The sequence below is a fragment of the Danio aesculapii genome, chromosome 21 (assembly GCF_903798145.1).
Source record: "Danio aesculapii chromosome 21, fDanAes4.1, whole genome shotgun sequence".
In the NCBI taxonomy this organism is placed as follows: domain Eukaryota; kingdom Metazoa; phylum Chordata; class Actinopteri; order Cypriniformes; family Danionidae; genus Danio; species Danio aesculapii.
The window spans coordinates 18,219,613-18,239,737 of NC_079455.1; the positions used below are offsets into that span (position 1 = coordinate 18,219,613).

At 33.9% G+C, this 20,125-nt stretch overlaps 1 protein-coding gene across 2 annotated transcripts in view; it reads right to left on the bottom strand.

Moving 5' to 3' along the window:
• Positions 1–20,125, bottom strand: part of pacs1a (phosphofurin acidic cluster sorting protein 1a) — a 49,113-nt gene that overhangs the window by 10,057 nt on the left and 18,931 nt on the right. The window contains exons 6-15 of one of the 2 annotated variants that reach the window (XM_056446312.1): positions 18,959–19,050; positions 15,654–15,737; positions 12,664–12,723; positions 10,238–10,398; positions 9,846–9,939; positions 8,647–8,730; positions 7,681–7,793; positions 3,689–3,821; positions 326–430; positions 29–135 (exon numbers count right to left, since the gene is read on the bottom strand). In XM_056446312.1, the coding sequence (XP_056302287.1) occupies positions 29–135; positions 326–430; positions 3,689–3,821; positions 7,681–7,793; positions 8,647–8,730; positions 9,846–9,939; positions 10,238–10,398; positions 12,664–12,723; positions 15,654–15,737; positions 18,959–19,050 (1,033 nt within the window). The remainder of the gene's footprint in view (positions 1–28; positions 136–325; positions 431–3,688; positions 3,822–7,680; positions 7,794–8,646; positions 8,731–9,845; positions 9,940–10,237; positions 10,399–12,663; positions 12,724–15,653; positions 15,738–18,958; positions 19,051–20,125) is intronic. The other variant, XM_056446313.1, reaches the window with a different exon arrangement.

Sequence of the window (20,125 nt, forward strand, 5' to 3'; positions counted from 1 at the left end):
TGACTGATTCCGCTACTGTTACACTCACAATTTCTGTATGCGTGTGAGCAGGGCTGAAAGAACAGCTTGAATTTCTGATCCGGAGCAGGTGCAAACCACCGGCAGCTTCTGGGCCTGTAGAAGCTCAGCCACATACTGCACACACACACACACACGCATTCACAAAATATCTTATTTCTCTGCTTCAGGATGCATAAAACATCAATATCCACAAACAACATTTTCAAATGGATAGTGGAGGATTTCTTAACTGAACACAAGAGAACGGTTGTGTTCAAGTGTTGTCAGACAGACACACGGGATGTGAAAATGAACTGGTATTTACGTGTCCTTGCCAGTCGCTGCCGTTCACCAAGATAAGACTGTCAGGAAGGGTGCTGTCAGACAGCAGAATCTGGTTGAGCTGGTCGTACACTATCTTCCTCGGCATCTGCAGTCAACGAGAAGCATCTTGTTAACCTTTGAGCTGTCAGACTGACATTTTAGGCATTCGACTCGAAGGTGCAGTCTGCAGATATAATTTAGGGAGTTAGAGGGGGGGGGGGTATAACAACGTGGCAATGCTGCAAATTTAACCTTTACAGAACTGTGACAACAGCTATGATCATCTTAGAACAATTGTTACTCAAATATTGTCTCAGAGAAAGAACAAAAATCTTCATCAATTTGAGAATGCAAGCACATGCAAATTCTCACAACACATTCAAATAGAGCAGTGTTTCCCAACCCTGTTCCTGGAGGCACACCAACAGTTCATGTTTTGGATGTCTCCCTCATCTGACCCATTAACTTCAGGTTTTGGAGTCTCTTCTAATGCAGTTTCCCAACCCTGTTCCTGAAGGCACACCAACAGTACACATTTTCATCCTCTCCCTAATCAAACACATCTGAAACAACTCATCAGAACATTAGAAGAGACTCTAAAACCTGAAGTTAATGGGTCAGATGAGGGAGACATCCAAAACATGAACTGTTGGTGTGTCTCCAGGAACAGGGTTGGGAAACACTGAAATAGAGAAACGTGCTGCAAACTGTGCACACCACAACAGAGATTGTCAGGGGACCATAAAAAGTGGGGAAAAAATGATATCAGGTATAACCTGGACAGCTCTACAACCAAATTAATGCAGTAAGTACTGGAAAGCGATTTATTTTATTAAAAATAAATATTTAAACAGTTAAAATCATGCAAAAATAATGTTCGCTGACTCCTTTTGTTCATCCTTTATGACATTATGTTATCTTGTTTGCTGAGAAATTTGCATCCTTTGCTGATTTTATACATTTTGTAATCCCTTCCTCAATTATGAGTACATTTCAAACATATTTTCATCAATTTCCCTTAAACTGGAGAGCAAATTCAGAATTTACAGTAAACTAAATGCATTATAAATGTAAAATAAGGCAAAATTCCTAAATGTAATGGGAACATCTGATTCTGTTAATAATTGTGTGTTTATCTTATTTGTGAACTTTTTTATCTACTAACAGAGTTGACATTTTGTGCTTTAGCGCAGGATCCTAACCTCAAACTAGACACATATGGCATTTGTAAAGAATTTGATGTATTTTCATCATGTTATAATCTGCGTTGATGTATGATAAATATTTTGTACAAATGAATGAGAGACGGGCGAATATGTGACTCAGTGGTTAGCACCGTCACCTCACAGCAAGAAAAATCGCTGGTTTGAGTCCCGACTGGGTCAGTTGGCATTTCTGTGTGGAGTTTGCATGTTCTCTCTGTGTTTGTGTGGGTTTCCTATAGGTGCTCCGGTTTCCCCCACTGTTCAAAGACATGCGCTATAAGTAAATTGAATAAATTAAACTGCCTGTAGTATGTGTGTGTGTGTGTGTGTGTGTTTCCCCAACACTGGGTTGCAGCTGAAAGGCAAAAGTTGTGTAAAACATGCTGGAATAGTTGGCAATTCATTGCCATTGTGGCGGCCTCTTCAATAGAGACTAAGCAGAAGGAGAATGAATAAATGAATGAATGAATGAATGAATAAGACAAGAATAAATGACATGCATCGAGGGTTGAATGACAATGAACAACAAATAAAACAGGAAAAAAATGCATTTCAAGAAAATTGTTATATCATAGGGTAAAAAACAGACACATAACAAAAGAAGAAAATTAGACTGAATTATTTCATGATAATTTAAAATTAATGTAAGATTCAGGAGGCAGAGGCAGTCAAAAATAGGTATGTCAGATTCTTTAAAACAATTTTCTCAAGACTAAAAATGGTCATGCAATATTAAAGACAGGTATGGCTGATTAAAAAAAGAAAGTTTTACAGAATAGGAGAACATTACTATATATATAAACAATTTTTGCAGCACTGTGGTGCAGTGGGTAGCACAATAGTCTCACATCAAGAAGGTCGCTGGTTTGAGCCCCGGCTGGGTCAGTTGGCATTTCTGTGTGGAGTTTGCATGTTCTCCCTGTGTTCACTTGGGTTTCCTCCGGGTGCTCCGGTCTCCAACACAGTCCAAAGACAGTTGGTACAGGTAAATTGAATAAGCTAAATTGGCCATAGTGTATGCGAGTGTGTGTGCAAGAGTGTGTGGGCGTTTCCCAGTGTTGGGTTGCGGCTGGAAGGGCATCCGCTGTGTAAAACATGTGCTGGATATGTCGCTGTGGCGACCCCTGATTAATAAAGGTTCTAAGCCAAAAAAGGAAACAAATGAATGAATGATTAAACAAATTTATTTTTATTTTAAATACTATAAAATATTAAAATAAATAGCATTTTACATTTTGCATACAAACTGCCGAGCTCATTAATATTTACTGAATATTGATCCAAATATGGTCAATGAGGACCTTCTGATTCAAGGGTGTTTTATGGAGTAATAAATGAGCATATAAATGATTATTCTTTTACATTCTAGATGTTTATAATTATTATTATTATTATTATTATTATTATTATTATTATTATTAGCCAAATACAAACTATGTAGATATTAGAGGACAATTTAATTTATTAAGTCAATGCAGTATATGCAATGTGCAAACAAAACAAAAATGCTCCACAATCGAGCAAATAGCGGAATTATTAAGATGGTGAACCATCACTCTTCAGCAAATTGATAAACAAATAGCTTGCTTATGGTCATCTCTGCACACTAAACTAGGAGAAGAGAATGTGGGAACAGAAAAACCCTTCACCTTTAAGGGCTCCCATATTCTGGATGACTCAGAAAAGGCTATTTCAGTCTCACACACTGAACGGTTTGAGCAGAGAAATGAAGAGCATCAAAAATACATCCAAGCGAAATCACATTTTAAATGAACTGCAGTTCACACTAACAACCCTACATCGTGATGATGACCCTTGAGTATATTCTGACACCTCTGTACAAAAGTAAACAGCCATATGAGCCAGGTGTTGAATCACACCAGAGTTACATAAAGAGAATTATCGCCCACTTTCTCTCTCTCTCTTTTCTCTACCAACACACCCACACCTCCCGCTCGCTAATCCTCATGCGTGGCCCAAATGAATCACCATATTCTCTGCTTTTGCCCTCTCACACAAACACGAACACAATTTCCTGAGCAAAAATGTCCCTTGAGGCTTTATCGATTCTGCTGAGCTTCAGTCAGAGCATCTTAAGAAGAGTGAGGCAACTGTTGCTGGCTAAGTGCTAGTCGTGTGTGTGTGTTTATGTGTTTTACCTGAGGGGTGAGGCTGAGCTCGGGTGATCTCTCGCTGTCTGAGCTATTGGTGCGTTCGCTGAGCGGTTTGGACAGCTGTCTCTCCTTCATAGGAGTCCCTCGTCTCTGTTTGGGGGTATGACTGCCATCCAGCCTGGGGAGAAAAATCACACAGCTGCGTTTACTTATTTGCTATGAAGCCAATTTGATCTCAGTATGTACTCAGGAGAATAAAAGAACATGCAGCATTTCTGTTTATGAGCGTGCGCTGTGGCCACTCTCGGTAGAAGTTCTGCATGCATATATGGATGTAGCATCTGCATTTATTATGTTACAGGATGTGTTTGGGCGAGATGCGTAATAATATTGCTTTTCTAAGTAAACTAATGCATTAGTTAATAAAATGTATAATATTTGAGTTACTTTTTAAAAAATGTAACAGGTTTTTAGAGTTCAAGTTCACTTTAGCTCAGTTCAGTGTGGTTTAATGAACACTGAAGAGCAAATCCATCAATGCGCATACATCTATATATATGGTGACGCAGTGACACAGTAGGTAGTGCTGTCATGTCACAACAAGAAGGTCGCTGGTTCAAGCCTCGGCTGGGTCAGTTGGCGTTTCTGTGTGGAGTTTGCATGTTTTTCTTGCGTTCACGTGAGTTTCCTCCGGGTGCTCCGGTTTCCCCACAGTCCAAAGACATGCGGTACAGGTGAATTGGGAACGCTAAATTGTCCGTAGTGTATGAGTGTGTATGGATGTTTCCCAGAGATGGGTTGCAGCTGGAAGGGCATCTCGTGCATAAAACATATGCTGGATAAGTTGGCAATTCATTCTGCTGTGGTGACCCCAGATTAATGAAGGGACAAAGCCAAAAAGAAAATGAATGAATGAATATGTATATATATGCCATAATATATGTCCACATACATGCCAGAAACCTATATGTCCACATATACGCCAGAAACCTATATGTCCACATATACGCCAGAAACCTATATGTCCACATACATGCCCGAAACCTTTATGTCCACATACATGCCAGAAACCTATATGTCCACATACATGCCAGAAACCTGTATGTCCCATATATGCCAGAAACATATACTGTATGCCCCATATATGCCAGAAACATACAAGTCCACATACATGCCAGAAACATATATGTCCATATATATGCCATAAACCTATATGTCCAAATATATGCCAGAAACATATATGTCCAAATATATGCCAGAAACCTATATGTCCACATATATGCCAGAAACATACATGTCCACATATATGCCAGAAACCTATATGTCCCATATATGCCAGAAACAAAAATGTCCAATATATGCCAGAAACATATACTGTATGTACCATATATGTCAGAAACATGTCCACATACATGCCAGAAACATATGCCCACATACATGCCAAAAACCTATATGTCCACATACATGCCAGAAACCTATATGTCCACATACACGCCACAAACCTATATGTGCACATACATGCCACAAACCTGTATGTCCAAATACATGCCACAAACCTGTATGTCCAAATACATGACAGAAACCTATATGTCCACATACATGCCAGAAACCTATATGTCCACATATATGTCAGAAACATACAAGTCCACATATATGCCAGCAACGTATATGTCCACATATTTGCCAGAAACCTGTATGTCCACATATATGCCAGAAACCTATATGTCCCATATATGCCAGAAACATATACTGTATGTACCATACATGCCAGAAAACCTATATGTCCACATACATGCCAGAAACCTATATGTCCACATACACGCCAGAAACCTATATGTCCACTTACAACCAGAAACCTATGTCCACATTTATGGCAGAAACATATATGTCCACATACACGCCAGAAACCTATATGTCCACTTACAACCAGAAACCTATGTCCACATTTATAGCAGAAACATATATGTCCACATTTATGACAGTAACATATATGTGCACATATATGGCAGTAACATATGTCCACATATATGACAGTAACATATGTCCACATATACGCCAGAAACATATATGTCCACATATATGACAGTAACATATAAGTCCACATACATGCCACAATCATATAAGTCCACATACATGCCACAATCATATAGGTCCACATACATGCCAGAAACATTTGTCAGCCTGTATGGTAATGAGACTGCGTGCTACATCTGACAGGACCGAAAACGCACATGAACTTCCGTATATTATGCATAGCCTACAGCAGCCAAAACAAAGGTAAATGATGTGTGGGAGCGTAATGCGCTCGGTCGCAGCAGATTAAATATATACCAATGCGATGGGACCTCTGTTTAGTTTATGGGCGAGACTCGCACGAGTGATGCATTCTTTGTTGCAAGTGCAGCCATTGTATCTCCAGTGTTTTGAGCTGCTGTGGCGCGTTCTCCCCCATCTAGCGTCTCATCCAACCTGACCTCTCTCGGAATCTCCGCAAGTCTACCGCAAATTTATACCACCCCCGTGATCCCCCAAAATGAGTTAAAAATACTTTGAAATCACGGCGACGAGAATGAATGAGCAAGACAACAGATCGCGAGAGGCACAGTAATGTTCAACTTCTAAGCATTACATTCCTGCAGTTAAATGAATGGAGCAGTAAAGATATCGCGAGTGCAAATCCCTCTATCTCTGAGTGATCTGCTATCATTAGTTGGAGACCAGCAACATATTTGAATAGTCCTGCATGTATTTAGGCCTTTTTACATGTATAACAACTGAAAGTTCTGTTTTGACAATATTGCAAGTTCACTAAAAGCTGGCTGGAATTATTAGATAAATAAAACTTTATTTTTTAACATGAATATTTAATAATATAAATTCTTGTAATACACTCATTGCTATAAAAAGTAGTTTATAGACCTCTTTTCTTTTAGAAAAGAAGTATTAGACTTATAGGTGTGCATTATAATTCTTATGCATCAAACATACACTCCAAAATTGTTCTTGATCGAGTCATGTTGAATTCTTCTTTCATCATTTGCAATGTTTCCAAATTTCATTGTTTGTAATTTTTCATAACAATTTTTATATCTGTGTGATATTATTTTCTGTGGCGGTTCATTCCGCTGTGGCGACCCCTAATAAATAAGGGACTAAGCCGAAGTAAAATGAATGGATAAATTATCCACACTTTGTGGATAAAAAAAAAAAGATAGATATAAAAATAAATGTAAATTTTAGCTTGTACAGTTCAAATAGTTGTTGTTTTTTACTGTTGTTATTAAAAAAAACTAATTCACACCATGACTGAAATCAAAGTTTTAATGAACAGCAGTGCACACTTAAAATAAACCCTTCATCCAGACGACCCTTGAGTATTCAATTCAATTCACCTTTATTTGTATAGCGCTTATACAATGTAGATTGTGTCAAAGCAGCTTCACATAAAAGGTCATAGTAAATAGGAACAGTGTAGTTCAGTTTGTAGTGTTTAAGTTCAGTTCAGTTTAGCTCAGTTCAGTGTGGTTTAATAATCACTACTGAGAGTCCAAACACTGAAGAGCAGTTTGACACCCTTGGGAATGTTTTTGTTCCTTTTCTGGCCTTTGAACGTCTTACAACCCTTGCTGTCCATGGAGAGTCAGAAAGCACTCAGATTTCTTCTAAAATATCTAAATTTGTGTTCTGAAGATGAACAAAAGTCTGAGGGGTTTGGAATGACATGAGGGTTAGTAATAACAGAAATTTCTTTAAGAGTGGGCAACATTACTAAAATTTCATATTAGAAGCCATTTAATCATGCCGTAACAGTACTAAACAGTTTTGATTCATGCCATCTTCCGTTGTATGAACAAAATAAATAAATAAATTCAACAGAAGTCATTTCTGCTGAAAACGTTGCTTTTCAAAATTCTTAAAGATGATCTTTTTTGTTCAGATGCAGAACAAAGAAATGCATGCCGGATTGTGAAGACATGAGGTGGGTAAGTTGAATTATTTCCTCTTTAAATATGGCTTGTATGAAAACAAACACCAACCTGGGAGAGGGCATGTTGGTGCTGTTGCTTCTCTGTGGGGTCCGGGGCCTCTCTGCCACTGATAAAGTGATGCTAGGGGTCCCATCAGCTATCACCTCCACTTCATTGAATTCCTGTTGCATTAAGGGCATAAACACTAGTTCATGTGCAGGATTGGGAAGGTTTCTTTTAAAATGTGTTTCACTGGAGATTACAAAACACACACTTTAACAAGTCATTTGATTACGCAACTGCAGTAACTTAATCTAAATACCTTGCAATATTAATTAATATTAATAATTTATGTCTGTAGGATAATGACATCAAGCAAATGTCAAAACATGCAAATGAAAACAAGATTCGGTAGACTATTTGCTAGAAAATACAAACATTTAAATGAATTAAAATAGCTCTTGTTTAATTTTCATAGCATTCTAGTACAACAAAATGTATTTTTATTTTATATTTTTTTATGTATTTATTAAGTCTTAAGGATTATATTGCTCATTATGTACACAACAGGAGGATGCTGGTTGGAAGATTATTCTTTTGTCAGTTATACCCAATGTACTTACAGTAAGTCTGTATTCACTTGCTACAAGTACACTGCTACAGGCATATTTCATATACTGCTGTTTTTTTAAACCTAGTTGTTGACTTACCAAATCACTTCCATTTGTTTTATTAATACAAGATCTTGGAATTAATTGTAGTATGGCTCACTATAGATACTATAATTGCTATAATAGTCATATAGTAATAAAAACTAAAATCTGTATTAAAACAAATAATCGATAATCAATTTATAATCACACTCTAGCCCTCTGAATCATAATTCAATCGAATCATGAGGTGCCTAAAGATTCCTTGCCCTAAATGATATGTATTTGTTTCCTCTGCTCAGAAGATGAGAGAGAACACAAGATGTTTCACTACATATGGAATTAGATTATTTGATTAGAGTTAAAGTAAAATGTCCAGTCTCACCAGTGTGTCCACGTCTGAGAACGCATCTTCCAGATGTGCACTGGGGGAACGCTGGATTTTACCAGACACAGTGTGTTCAGCCCTCTTCAACAGAAAGAAGGGATGGGAAGAGAAAAGAAAAAAAATAATCACCAAAATACAGATAGACTGATGAAATACTGATAGTTCTGCTCGAAAAACTATATTTTGCATTAAATAAGTGACCCTGGAATAGAAATCTCACAACGTTTCAGATGATTACAAGAAAAATTACAAGATATATCTCAAAAATTAAAAGCAAGCACAAGTAAAAGTTCAATTAATTTCCTGTTAGCAGCTATATTATATTATATTCTAGCAGTTTTATTCCATTACAATGCATATAAATAATTTATATACACTATATATATATATATATATATATATATATATATATATATATATATATATATATATATATATATATATATATATATATATATATATATATATATATATATATATATATATATATATATATATGGCGACACGGTGGCGCAGTAGGTAGTGCTGTCGCCTCACAGCAAGAAGGTCGCTGGCGTTCGCGTGGGTTTCCTCCGGGTGCTCCTATTTCCCCCCACAGTCCAATGACAAACGTTACAGGTGAATTGGGTAGGCTAAATTGTTCGTAGTGTATGAGTGTGTATCCGCTGCGTAAAACACATACTGGATAAGTTGCCGGTTCATTCCGCTGTGGCAACCACAGATTAATAAAGGGACTAAGCCGAAAAGAAAATGAATGAGATTATATATATATATATATATATATATATATATATATATATAGATATATATAGATATATATACACACACACACAGTACATAAACATATATAAACAAGACAAAAACTCCGAAGCTCTAAAGAAGAAAGGCATTTTTTTCAGTGCAGAGAAGAAAGAAGATACTACAAACGTGGAAGCAAATGGTCAGAATTTGATTGAAGATTTACAAAAACTAATTCAGTGGATTAACTTGCACAGATTAATTGTTCACCTAAAGAATAACAATGTGCGCTAGCAAAGTAAACAAAGTACGTTTTGATTTGACATGGACTATAGGCAGTGGGTTTAAAGTAACTGAAAAGAGCTGGCTAAAAAGTCCAATTCTCCAAGAACAGCAGTTAAAAGTCAAGCACAGAAAGCTAAATTGCTGTGCAGAAGTAAAGTCTGAATGATGCTCACAGGACTCAGCTTGTCTTTGCTGTGGCCGCATCTGCTATTCGAGCTACCAAACTCCGTCTGAGAGCTGGACTGAGACATGCCTTCAAAAAATGGCCTAAAACACACACAGAGAGAGAAAAGAGTCAGAATAAGAAATCTGAGATGTAGGCGGTTCGCCCACTCAGTATATGGCTAAAAAAAAAGCTCAGTGTTGTTAGTTTTATACCTTCATTTGAGAGTGAAATACTCAGCTTGTTCATGTGTCTTACTACATACAATATTTGCAAGAATCATTTGCAAACAACAACAGTACATTTACTGGCTGCCTCCTCCATTACATAATCAAATCAGTTTACTGCATAGTGAAAGAACTGAATGGATATGTGAAAGTGTGTAGTTTAAGAGTGCTGTACGGGAGTTTGGGTTTGGGGGTGCTGATAATGCTGTCCGTCTCCTCTGGGTCTGGCCCGCTGTCACTGGGATTGTACATCTCAAGACTGTCATAGAGCTCATCCAGGTCCTCTTCCACATCCCGTATCTGCTCTTGGGACACATGATCCAAACCGAAGCCCACCTGCATGCATAATATTATTTCTTAAATAATGAAAGAGATATATGATGTGCAAGTTGCTGAAATTTTCTGCTCATCTATCTATCTATCATCTGCATGCTCATCTATTTTGATTGTTTACACATATCTATTCAATTAAAACTTAAACTTTAAGTCGGCGCCACTGGTGTAGTAGTTAGTGTCGACACATGCACTCCGGTGCACCTCACGGTCCAATGCCGACCCTTCCCCTCTCTCTGCTCCCCATGCTTTCCTATCAATCCTCTCTACTGCCCCCCCACCCCGCACCCCCCAAAAAAACTCAAACTTTAACTATAATTAGCAACAATAAATTAACATCTATTTTATTTCAGCTAGCTGTGAACTAAATATTTCTTTTTTTTTTTATTTAATTGTAAACAAATTGTAAATAAAAACTAAAACTTTTGAAACCTCAACTTAAAGCAAATGAGAAATATTTTCAAGCAGAAACAAAATAATTTAAGTTTAATTCATTGCAAACTTTTATATATACATTTACATTTAGATACATTCATGGATTAACATACATTTTTTTTTTATATTATTAGAATTTTTAGAATATTTAAAATAGAATAACATATGATCTATCCATCTACCGGTCTATCTGCCTGCCTGCTGTTCTAAGATAGATGATAAGGTAGACAGACAGACAGACATTAGAATATTATTAAAGTTATATTATACAAGATAGATAGATAGATAGATAGATAGATAGATAGATAGATAGATAGATAGATAGATAGATAGATAGATAGATAGATAGATAGATAGATAGATAGATAGATAGATAGATAGATAGATAGATAGATAGATAGATAGATAGATAGATAGATAGATAGATAGATATTCAGATAGATAGATATACTAATTGACAGACAGACAGACAGACAGACAGATAGATAGATAGATAGATAGATAGATAGATAGATAGATAGACAGACAGACAGACAGACAGACAGACAGACAGACAGACAGACAGACAGACAGACAGACAGACAGACAGACAGACAGACAGACAGACAGACAGACAGATAGATAGACTAATTGACAGATAGATATTCAGATAGATAGACATACTAATTGACAGACAGATAGACAGATAGATAGATAGATAGATAGATAGACAGACAGACAGACAGACAGACAGACAGATAGACTAATTGACAGATAGATATTCAGATAGATAGACATACTAATTGACAGACAGATAGATATACTAATTGACAGACAGATAGACAGATAGATAGATAGACAGACAGACAGACAGACAGACAGACAGACAGACAGACAGACAGACAGACAGACAGACAGACAGACAGACAGACAGACAGACAGACAGACAGATAGATAGATAGATAGATAGATAGATAGATAGATAGATAGATAGATAGATAGATAGATAGATAGATAGATAGATAGATAGATAGATAGATAGATAGATAGATAGATAGATAGATAGATAGATAGATAGATAGATAGATAGATAGATAGATAGATAGATAGATAGGTAGATAGATAGATAGATAGATAGGAGTATTATTAAAGTTATATTATACATTTATACAAGTTACAGAAGTTTATTTGCTTTTTATTGTTAAAATATATGATTTTATTATTAAAAGCAAATAAGAAATATTTTCAAGCTGAAACAAAATTTAAGTTAAAAATTGAAGCCACTGCATGGTCTTGATAAATTGCACACATTCATAGATGCATTTACATTTATAGATACATTCATGGATTAACATAGAATTTTAAAAATATTATTTAGAATTTTTAGAACATTTAAAATAGAATAAATGTGTGATTAATCCATGTTAAGGTTTCAAACGTTTTATTTACAATTTACAGTTATACACTGTTTTTAGATAATATTATATGAAAACAAAGAACTATTTTAGTTCACAGCTAGCTGAAATAAAATAAATGTTAACAAAAATAAATAAAGCAATTATATTTCAACTAATTAAAATGATTTTATTTATATGGTTTACTTTTGATAACTGTTTAATGAAATATTAATAATATAAAAACATGTATTTCCTTAGATTTATTATTAGCTTATCTACAATTGTAATATATTCATGCACCTCTACTTGATCAATATTTTGTTTATTAGAATATGTCTCATTTTAAGTAACCAACTGCAACCATTAAAAGACAACCTGGTGAGAAAACTAATTCACAACAAGACTAAAAGGAAAAGACATCCTCCAACAGAGCTTGATTCATAGGCAGCATTATTACCTCATCAGACACTTTGAACCATTTCACCAATGCCATAAGCTTCTGCTTGATGTTGGGTTGCTGGATTTAAAACACAAACACCTTGTTAGACAGAAAGCGGGGGAGTTGTAAGCAACAATAGCAAACAGACACAAATTAGCAGCATATCTGGCTGAGCAGCAGCAGGGAACAAAAATAGCAGCAAGCGGCGAGCGGGAGGGAAAAAAAAGCTGTCACAACAAGCACAGAATGCTGGCGAAGAGACTAGAGGCTTGTCAGCTCAAGACGGAGCTTACAGGAAAACAAAGCACACTTGTGAAGGCATCTGAGAGGAGAAAGTAGAAAACACACTAAAGCACTAGCTAAAGCAGCCTAGAAGGATCCTGAAACACATTCTTGAAGATGTTAACATATGAGGCATTTCTAGAATTGCTGGTCTCCAAAATAGACCTTCCTAATAGCACAAATGATATCAAGTTATCTCTAGAAATAATAAATAACTTCAAAAATAATATAACAATTAAATAATAATAAAATCTTTACCTATTTTTGACTGTCACTGCCTCCTGATTCTTACATTCAGCTATAATTATCAAGAAATTAATTATTCAGCTTATAGTGAAATGTTTTAGTCAAATATTGATCTTTTTGTGCTTTTTTCTACTAAGTTTAAAAACATTTAATCGAAGTAGGGCTGGGCGATATGGCAAAAATGCAATCTCGATAATTATTTTCTATATTAAATGATAACATATCAATATCAGCTGTTAATGCTTCCAGATCTAAAAGAGTTAGCCAACAATGACTGAAGCCACTAAAATTAGAGTGTCCATTTAATGGCATAATATATTTGACCAATAAATTTTCAGTGGCCAAAAATTCGGTACATCTCTAATATCAACACACTTTTAGATTCCCATTGTTGCACATTTCTGCTGTGTGACTGGCTCTTAGATCAATATAGACTAAAAAAGTCCAGAACTCATCATTGTTATTGACATAAATTTTATTGCGATTCGATATAATACTGTTTATTGGCCCAGCCATAAATCGAAGGATCTATTTTTCATTAAAATTCATAATTTCAGTTATAATTTGAGAGCATTTCTTTGGGATGTAATGGCATATGTAATTAACCTATGTACTATAACATACTGTAAAAGAAACTCATACTGTAAAAGTAAATCGTAATATAGTTTTATTTCAGAATAAGGCAAACATTTAGACTACTGATGTCTGCATAAATGTGTTGTTTCCATTTTAAGAGCTGATATCTGGGTGCAGGCTTTGGTTTGGTGTGGCCCAGTAAAACACATAGAAAATACGTTTGTACGGAACTTTTTTTTTTTACCAGAGAGATTAAATGATTTGATACTAGTAGAATCTAGATTTTCTGATCATGATCATTTAAAAAGAAGAAGAAGAAGAAGACAAAGGCGGAGAAGGAGAGGAAAAGAGAAGAAAAAAAAGAGGAAGAGGGAAGAAGATAAAGACGATGAAGAAAGAACAAAGGGAAATAAGACTAAAAAGAAAGAAGAAAGAAAAAGAAAGAAAAATCGAAGAGAGAGAAAAAAGAAAGTAAAGAATGTTAGAAAAGAAAGAATGATAGAAAGACAAAAAGAAAAGAAAAAAGAAAAAAAGAAAGAAGAAATGTTAGGAAAGAATGAAAGATGGAAAGATAGAAGAATAGATAGAAAGAACAAACGATAAAAGAAAAAAAGGAAAGATAGAATGATGGAAAGAAAGAAAAAGAAAGAGACATAAAAAGAAAGAATGAAAGATGGAAAGAACAAACAATAAAAGAGAAAGGAAAGACAAAATGATAAAAAGAAAGAAAAATAAGAATGATAGAAAAAAGAATGGTAGAAAGAAATATAGAAGTAAAAACGATAGAAAGAAAGAAAAAAGGACAGAAAGAAAGAAAAAGAAAAAAGGAAAGAAAAAGTTGGAAAAAACAAAGATAAAAAGAAAGAATGAAAGATGGAAAGAAATAGAAAACAATAGAAAGAAAGAAAGAAAGAAAGAAAAAAATCAACAGAAAGAAAGAAAAAAGAATGATAGTAAGAAAGAAAAAAACAATAGAAAAGAACAATAGAAAAAAAGAACGAAAGAAAGAAGAAAAAAAAGAAAAACGATAGAAAAAGAAAAAAATGATAAAAAGAAAGAAAAGAAAGAACAATAGACAGATAGAGAGAAAAGGAGGATTGAAAGAAAGAAAGAAAAAGAACGATAGAAGAAAAACGATAGAAAAAGAAAGAAAAAAGAATTATAGAAAGAAAGAAAAACAACAGAAAAGAAAAAAATGATAGAATGAGAGAAGAAAAAATAAAGGAATGAGAGAGAGAGAGAAAGAAAGAAAGAAAGAAAGAAAGAAAGAAAGAAAGAAAGAAAGAAGATGAGAAATAAGATGACAATAAAAGACAAGGAAGAAGATGATAAAAAAGAAGAAAAGGATGCGGTTCTGGTGTTGATTTGACCCTTTTCTAATAAACTACAACACAGCTGAATAAGGAAGGTTTGATGACACTTTCAGTCTGACATGACATCACAGTTTTCAGGTGCCAAAAGTAAACAACAAATGGTACAATTATACAGTGCTAATATACAGTACAGCTCACAGTGCTGTAATACTACTGAAATCTATGACAGCAATGTTTATATCCATGTCCAAATCTCAGATGGTCAGAAAATGATTCATCTTTTTACAAATCATTCAATCTTGGTGTCTGGAATGCAGCAAATCCAGTGAACATCATGATTTTTAAATAATAACATTTGCTTAAATGTGTGATATGAATAAGCAGTGTTCATAAATGGCTATTGAGTTTTCTCAATTCATAAAGGCTTGGACCTGGAAAGAGTATTTAAGATGTGACCGCTGCTGCTTCTAAAGAACATCAGCTGCCGTAGGGAGAAATGTGCAGTTGTTCAGCCTCCTGACAAATCTGAGTCAACATCAACATGCAGAGAAGCTGCTCTAATTCTCGGAGTTCGCAGGACTGACCACTTACGTTTGCTCTAGTGATGGAGGTGGTGGAGGGCAGTTTACGACGAGGCTTCTTCTTCCTCAGTTCATCCTCATCATCATAGAGGTACTGGACAAATGTGAACAAAGAGGATTTAAAACATATACTGTGGTATGGAAAAATGAAGGGATTTTCACCAGATGACTTACACAGCTCTACTAGTAACGCATTACTCTCAGAATTAGTGGGTTGATTTTTGGGGGAAGCGGATCTAGACAGAAAATAAAAAATAATAATAACAAAAAAAAATTAAGATATATAAAATTTTATAAAAATAAGATACATAAATAAGTACATATATAATATGGAAGAAATAGGTTTAAAATAATATTATTAATAAAAATACTTTATTATCTTAAAGGGGTGGTCCAGAGTGTATTTTTAAGGTTTGGTTGTGTTTATAAGATGCAAAGCAATGTGTGCTCATGCTTCATTTGTACTAAAAAAAAAAATAAAAATAAATATATAAATATATAATATATATATATATATATATATATATATATATATATATATATATATATATATATATAAAATTATTTTTTCTTTCTTTATATATCTTACTTTGATTATATCCAGCCACTCTGCTACCATAAAAACGACTGTCATATTTCCTAGTTCCTCTAAAAGGCCCGCCCTCAAGAGGCTCTGATTGGTCAGCTAACATAATGTGTTTTGATTCAAGGATCGATTCCACGTCACCAGGAAAAGCGTCAAGCACCCAGCAAGCACGCGCTTTTATGCTGTGTAAACACTGTCTAGCTGTTAGCCGTATCGGTTTGAGCCTGAATCATGATGAAAAGGACACAGCTGAACCTCATGCCTGCTCTCTAAAATAAAATCTGACAAGTGTCTTTCACGTATATTGGGAATAAGCATGTGTAAGTAATATGAAACGTTCACATATCTTTTGCGAGCTCATTATCTGAAATGTAGAAATTTGTAGCTAAATTTTTATGGTGCCAAACAGCATTTCCCGTTGTTTACATCCTTGTTTACGTCCTTCCTACAACATACTGTTAATGCTAGACGCTGTGCATGTAATGGAACAATTTTAACAAATAAAAACACTTACAGGTTGTGCCTCACAATCCACAGTGTCTGCTTGTTGGAGCTGCTCCTTTCAGGAGTTTTAGCTGAATCCAGAACTGAACCGAGAGAAATTCTGCAAGCTGTCTTTTGTCAAATGCTAGCTATATATTTTTTATAATTCTCTGGAACATAATTAAATTGTAAGCGCTTCTCTTTTTGCGTCATGTCCTTTGGAAGCCCAAAAACAGAAACAGAAGAAGCCTTGTGAAAATAGCAGCGTTTTGACCGCATTTTAGCTTTCTCTGCTATAACATTACAGTGCCTCTGGTCACGTCCCTTCGCTGCACTGGGTGTATGCGTGCTGTGAATGCGTGTAACCTGAATCGTTTGTGATTTCACTAGCCCGGATGTATTTTTTGTAGTCCCCAAACTTTGTTTGCTGTAGGCTTCACTAAGCTAACTCTGTAAAAGACATTGAGTTCACACATCAACTAAAGTTTAAAATATGATCTCGTAGTGGACCACCCCTTTAATTTAAGTATTATTAATTAAATTTATATAAATACACAAATAAATGTAGAAAATTACAAATATTACAAAATATTTATTTATTTAAAAATAATATTACATTATTTATAATAATTATTAAAGTTATTTATTATTATTATTATTATTATATATTCTTTAATTTATTATTAACTTATTTGCATTTATTAGTAATGAATAAATGAACAATAATACGCAAACATAATTTTTAAATTATCAAATAATTCATAATTTACAAATACATACATTTAATTTCTTGCAATCAAATAAATTTATAAACATCAAACTAAATGCCTAAATGAAATTAAAAATGAAGGAATTTTCACCAATGATTTAAACAGCTCTACTTATACAGCTTTAGTGGGTTTTCTGGGGAAACGAATTTACACAGAAGAAAAAAATAAAATAAAGTAAATATATCAAATAATAAGAAAACAAAAGAAGTTCAAACATATTTATATTAATAAAAATATTTCATTATGTTTAATTATTATTAATTAAATTTATATAAACGCATAAATAAATTTATAAAATTACAAATTAAATAAATATTTAGTTATTTATTATTTAATAATAATGTAAGATTTATTTTTATTTATTGTTAAAAATCTTATTAAATGATAATACTATTATTATTTTTTCATTAATTATTAACTTGTTTGCATTCATAAGTAATTAATAAATAAACAATAAACCATAACCATAAGTATTCAGTAATTCATGAATAACATAAATACATTTAACTTTTTGCTGTCATAAATGTATTAAACATCAAATTAATTGCCTACATGAAACCAAGTCTAAATTAAAAAGGAAGTTTTCACCAAATTATTTATATAGCTCTACTTATACAGCATGAATATTAGTGGGTTGATTTTTGGGGGAAGCGAATTTACACAGAAAATGAAAAAAAAAAAAACACACGAATGATTTATAAATATTTTTAATTACAAAAATACATAAATAAATAAATAAATATGTAAAATAATAAGAAAACAAAATAAGTTAAAAATATTTATTTTAATAAAAATATTTCATTTTATTTAATCATTATTAATTAAATTTATATAAATACATAAATAAATGTATAAAATTACAAATAAAACTAATATTTAGTTAATTATTTAAAAACAATGTAACTATTTATTTTTGTTTATTTTAAAAACTATTTTATAATAATATTATTATTATATATTCTTTTTAATTTAGTATTAACTTGTTTGCATTTATTAGTAATTAATAAATAAACAATAAACCATTACCATTCAATAATTCATGAATAACATAAACACGTACATTTAATTTTTTGCAGTCAAATAAAATGTAATAACAAATTAAACGCCTAAATGAAACCAAGCCTAAATGAATTAGTGTAAAGTAAAACTGTAAAGTCACAGTTTGACATTTAGATGATGATGGTACAGATAAAAGCAAAATAAAAACACAAAATTAAACTCCCAAAATGAAGTAATTCCTGTACTCTGAAACTTAGAAAGCCATCCATTTTCCCCTGTACGTCGTTAAATATGTTTCCTCTCTCTGGCTAAAGGCTCTTTTCATGTTGTTTGACAGCACTTATGCTGTGTGTTTCTTCAGTGATCTGACTTCAGCAGATTCCCATCAGTCTCTCAGGCTGCTATAATTCACTGAGCAGGAAATAGGCAAGATGGCTGAATGTCAAAATCAATCACAGGAGTCTCACAGGCCTTTACCTGCCCCTGTAGAGGGTCATCACTGCCGTCCTGCTCCGACGAATAGCTTTCCTCTTCCTCCTCCGAGTAATTGTCAATGTCTGGTGAACGATCTGAAAGGAAGAAAACAGGAACATTGCAAGCGATTAAAGCAGAGCAGGCCTGGCTAACAGAAAGTGTTCTCAAAATGTAAAAAACAGAAAGAGAAAAGAAAGCAGCCTTGACCACTTTTTCCTCTTTTCTTGACAACTGTTTCTTAAGTCAAGACACTTCAAAAATGTTATGTCAGAAAATTAGCAAATGACTGACGAAGCATTTAATGAAGTATGCTTGACTTATTCACACACATTTCTTGCATACGAATTGGAACATTAGATGTAGTCAAGTTTAAAATGATTATATATATATATATATATATATTTTTGTTTAATAAAAAACTATTTATATACATATTACGTTCAAAGGCTTTTACAGAGGGGATATTTTACTCTTCTTTTATCATTTCAGAATGTAAAAATTCAGTGAACAGCCAGGAGAAAAAAATAATTATAATTTTTTTTTAATTAAATGCTGTATAGGGTGTCATGGGGGCGCAGTGTGTGGCATGATCGCCTCACAGCAAGAAGGTCGCTGGTTTGAGCCTCGGCTGGGTCAGTTTGTATTTCTGTGTGGAGTTTGCATGTTCTCCCCATGTTCACATGAGTTTCCTTCGGGTGCTCCGGTTTCCCCCACAGTCCAAAGACATGCGCTATGGGTGAATTGATAGACATGATAGGTATAGTTATAGGTGAATTGATAGACATGATAGGTATAGTTATAGGTGAATTGATAGACATGATAGGTATACAGTAGTTATAGGTGAATTGATAGACATGATAGGTATAGTTATAGGTGAATTGATAGACATGATAGGTATAGTTATAGGTGAATTGATAGACATGATAGGTATAGTTATAGGTGAATTTATAGACATGATAGGTATAGTTATAGGTGAATTGATAGACATGATAGGTATAGTTATAGGTGAATTGATAGACATGATAGGTATAGTTATAGGTGAATTGATAGACATGATAGGTATAGTTATAGGTGAATTGATAGACATGATAGGTATAGTTATAGGTGAATTGATAGACATGATAGGTATAGTTATAGGTGAATTTATAGACATGATAGGTATAGTTATAG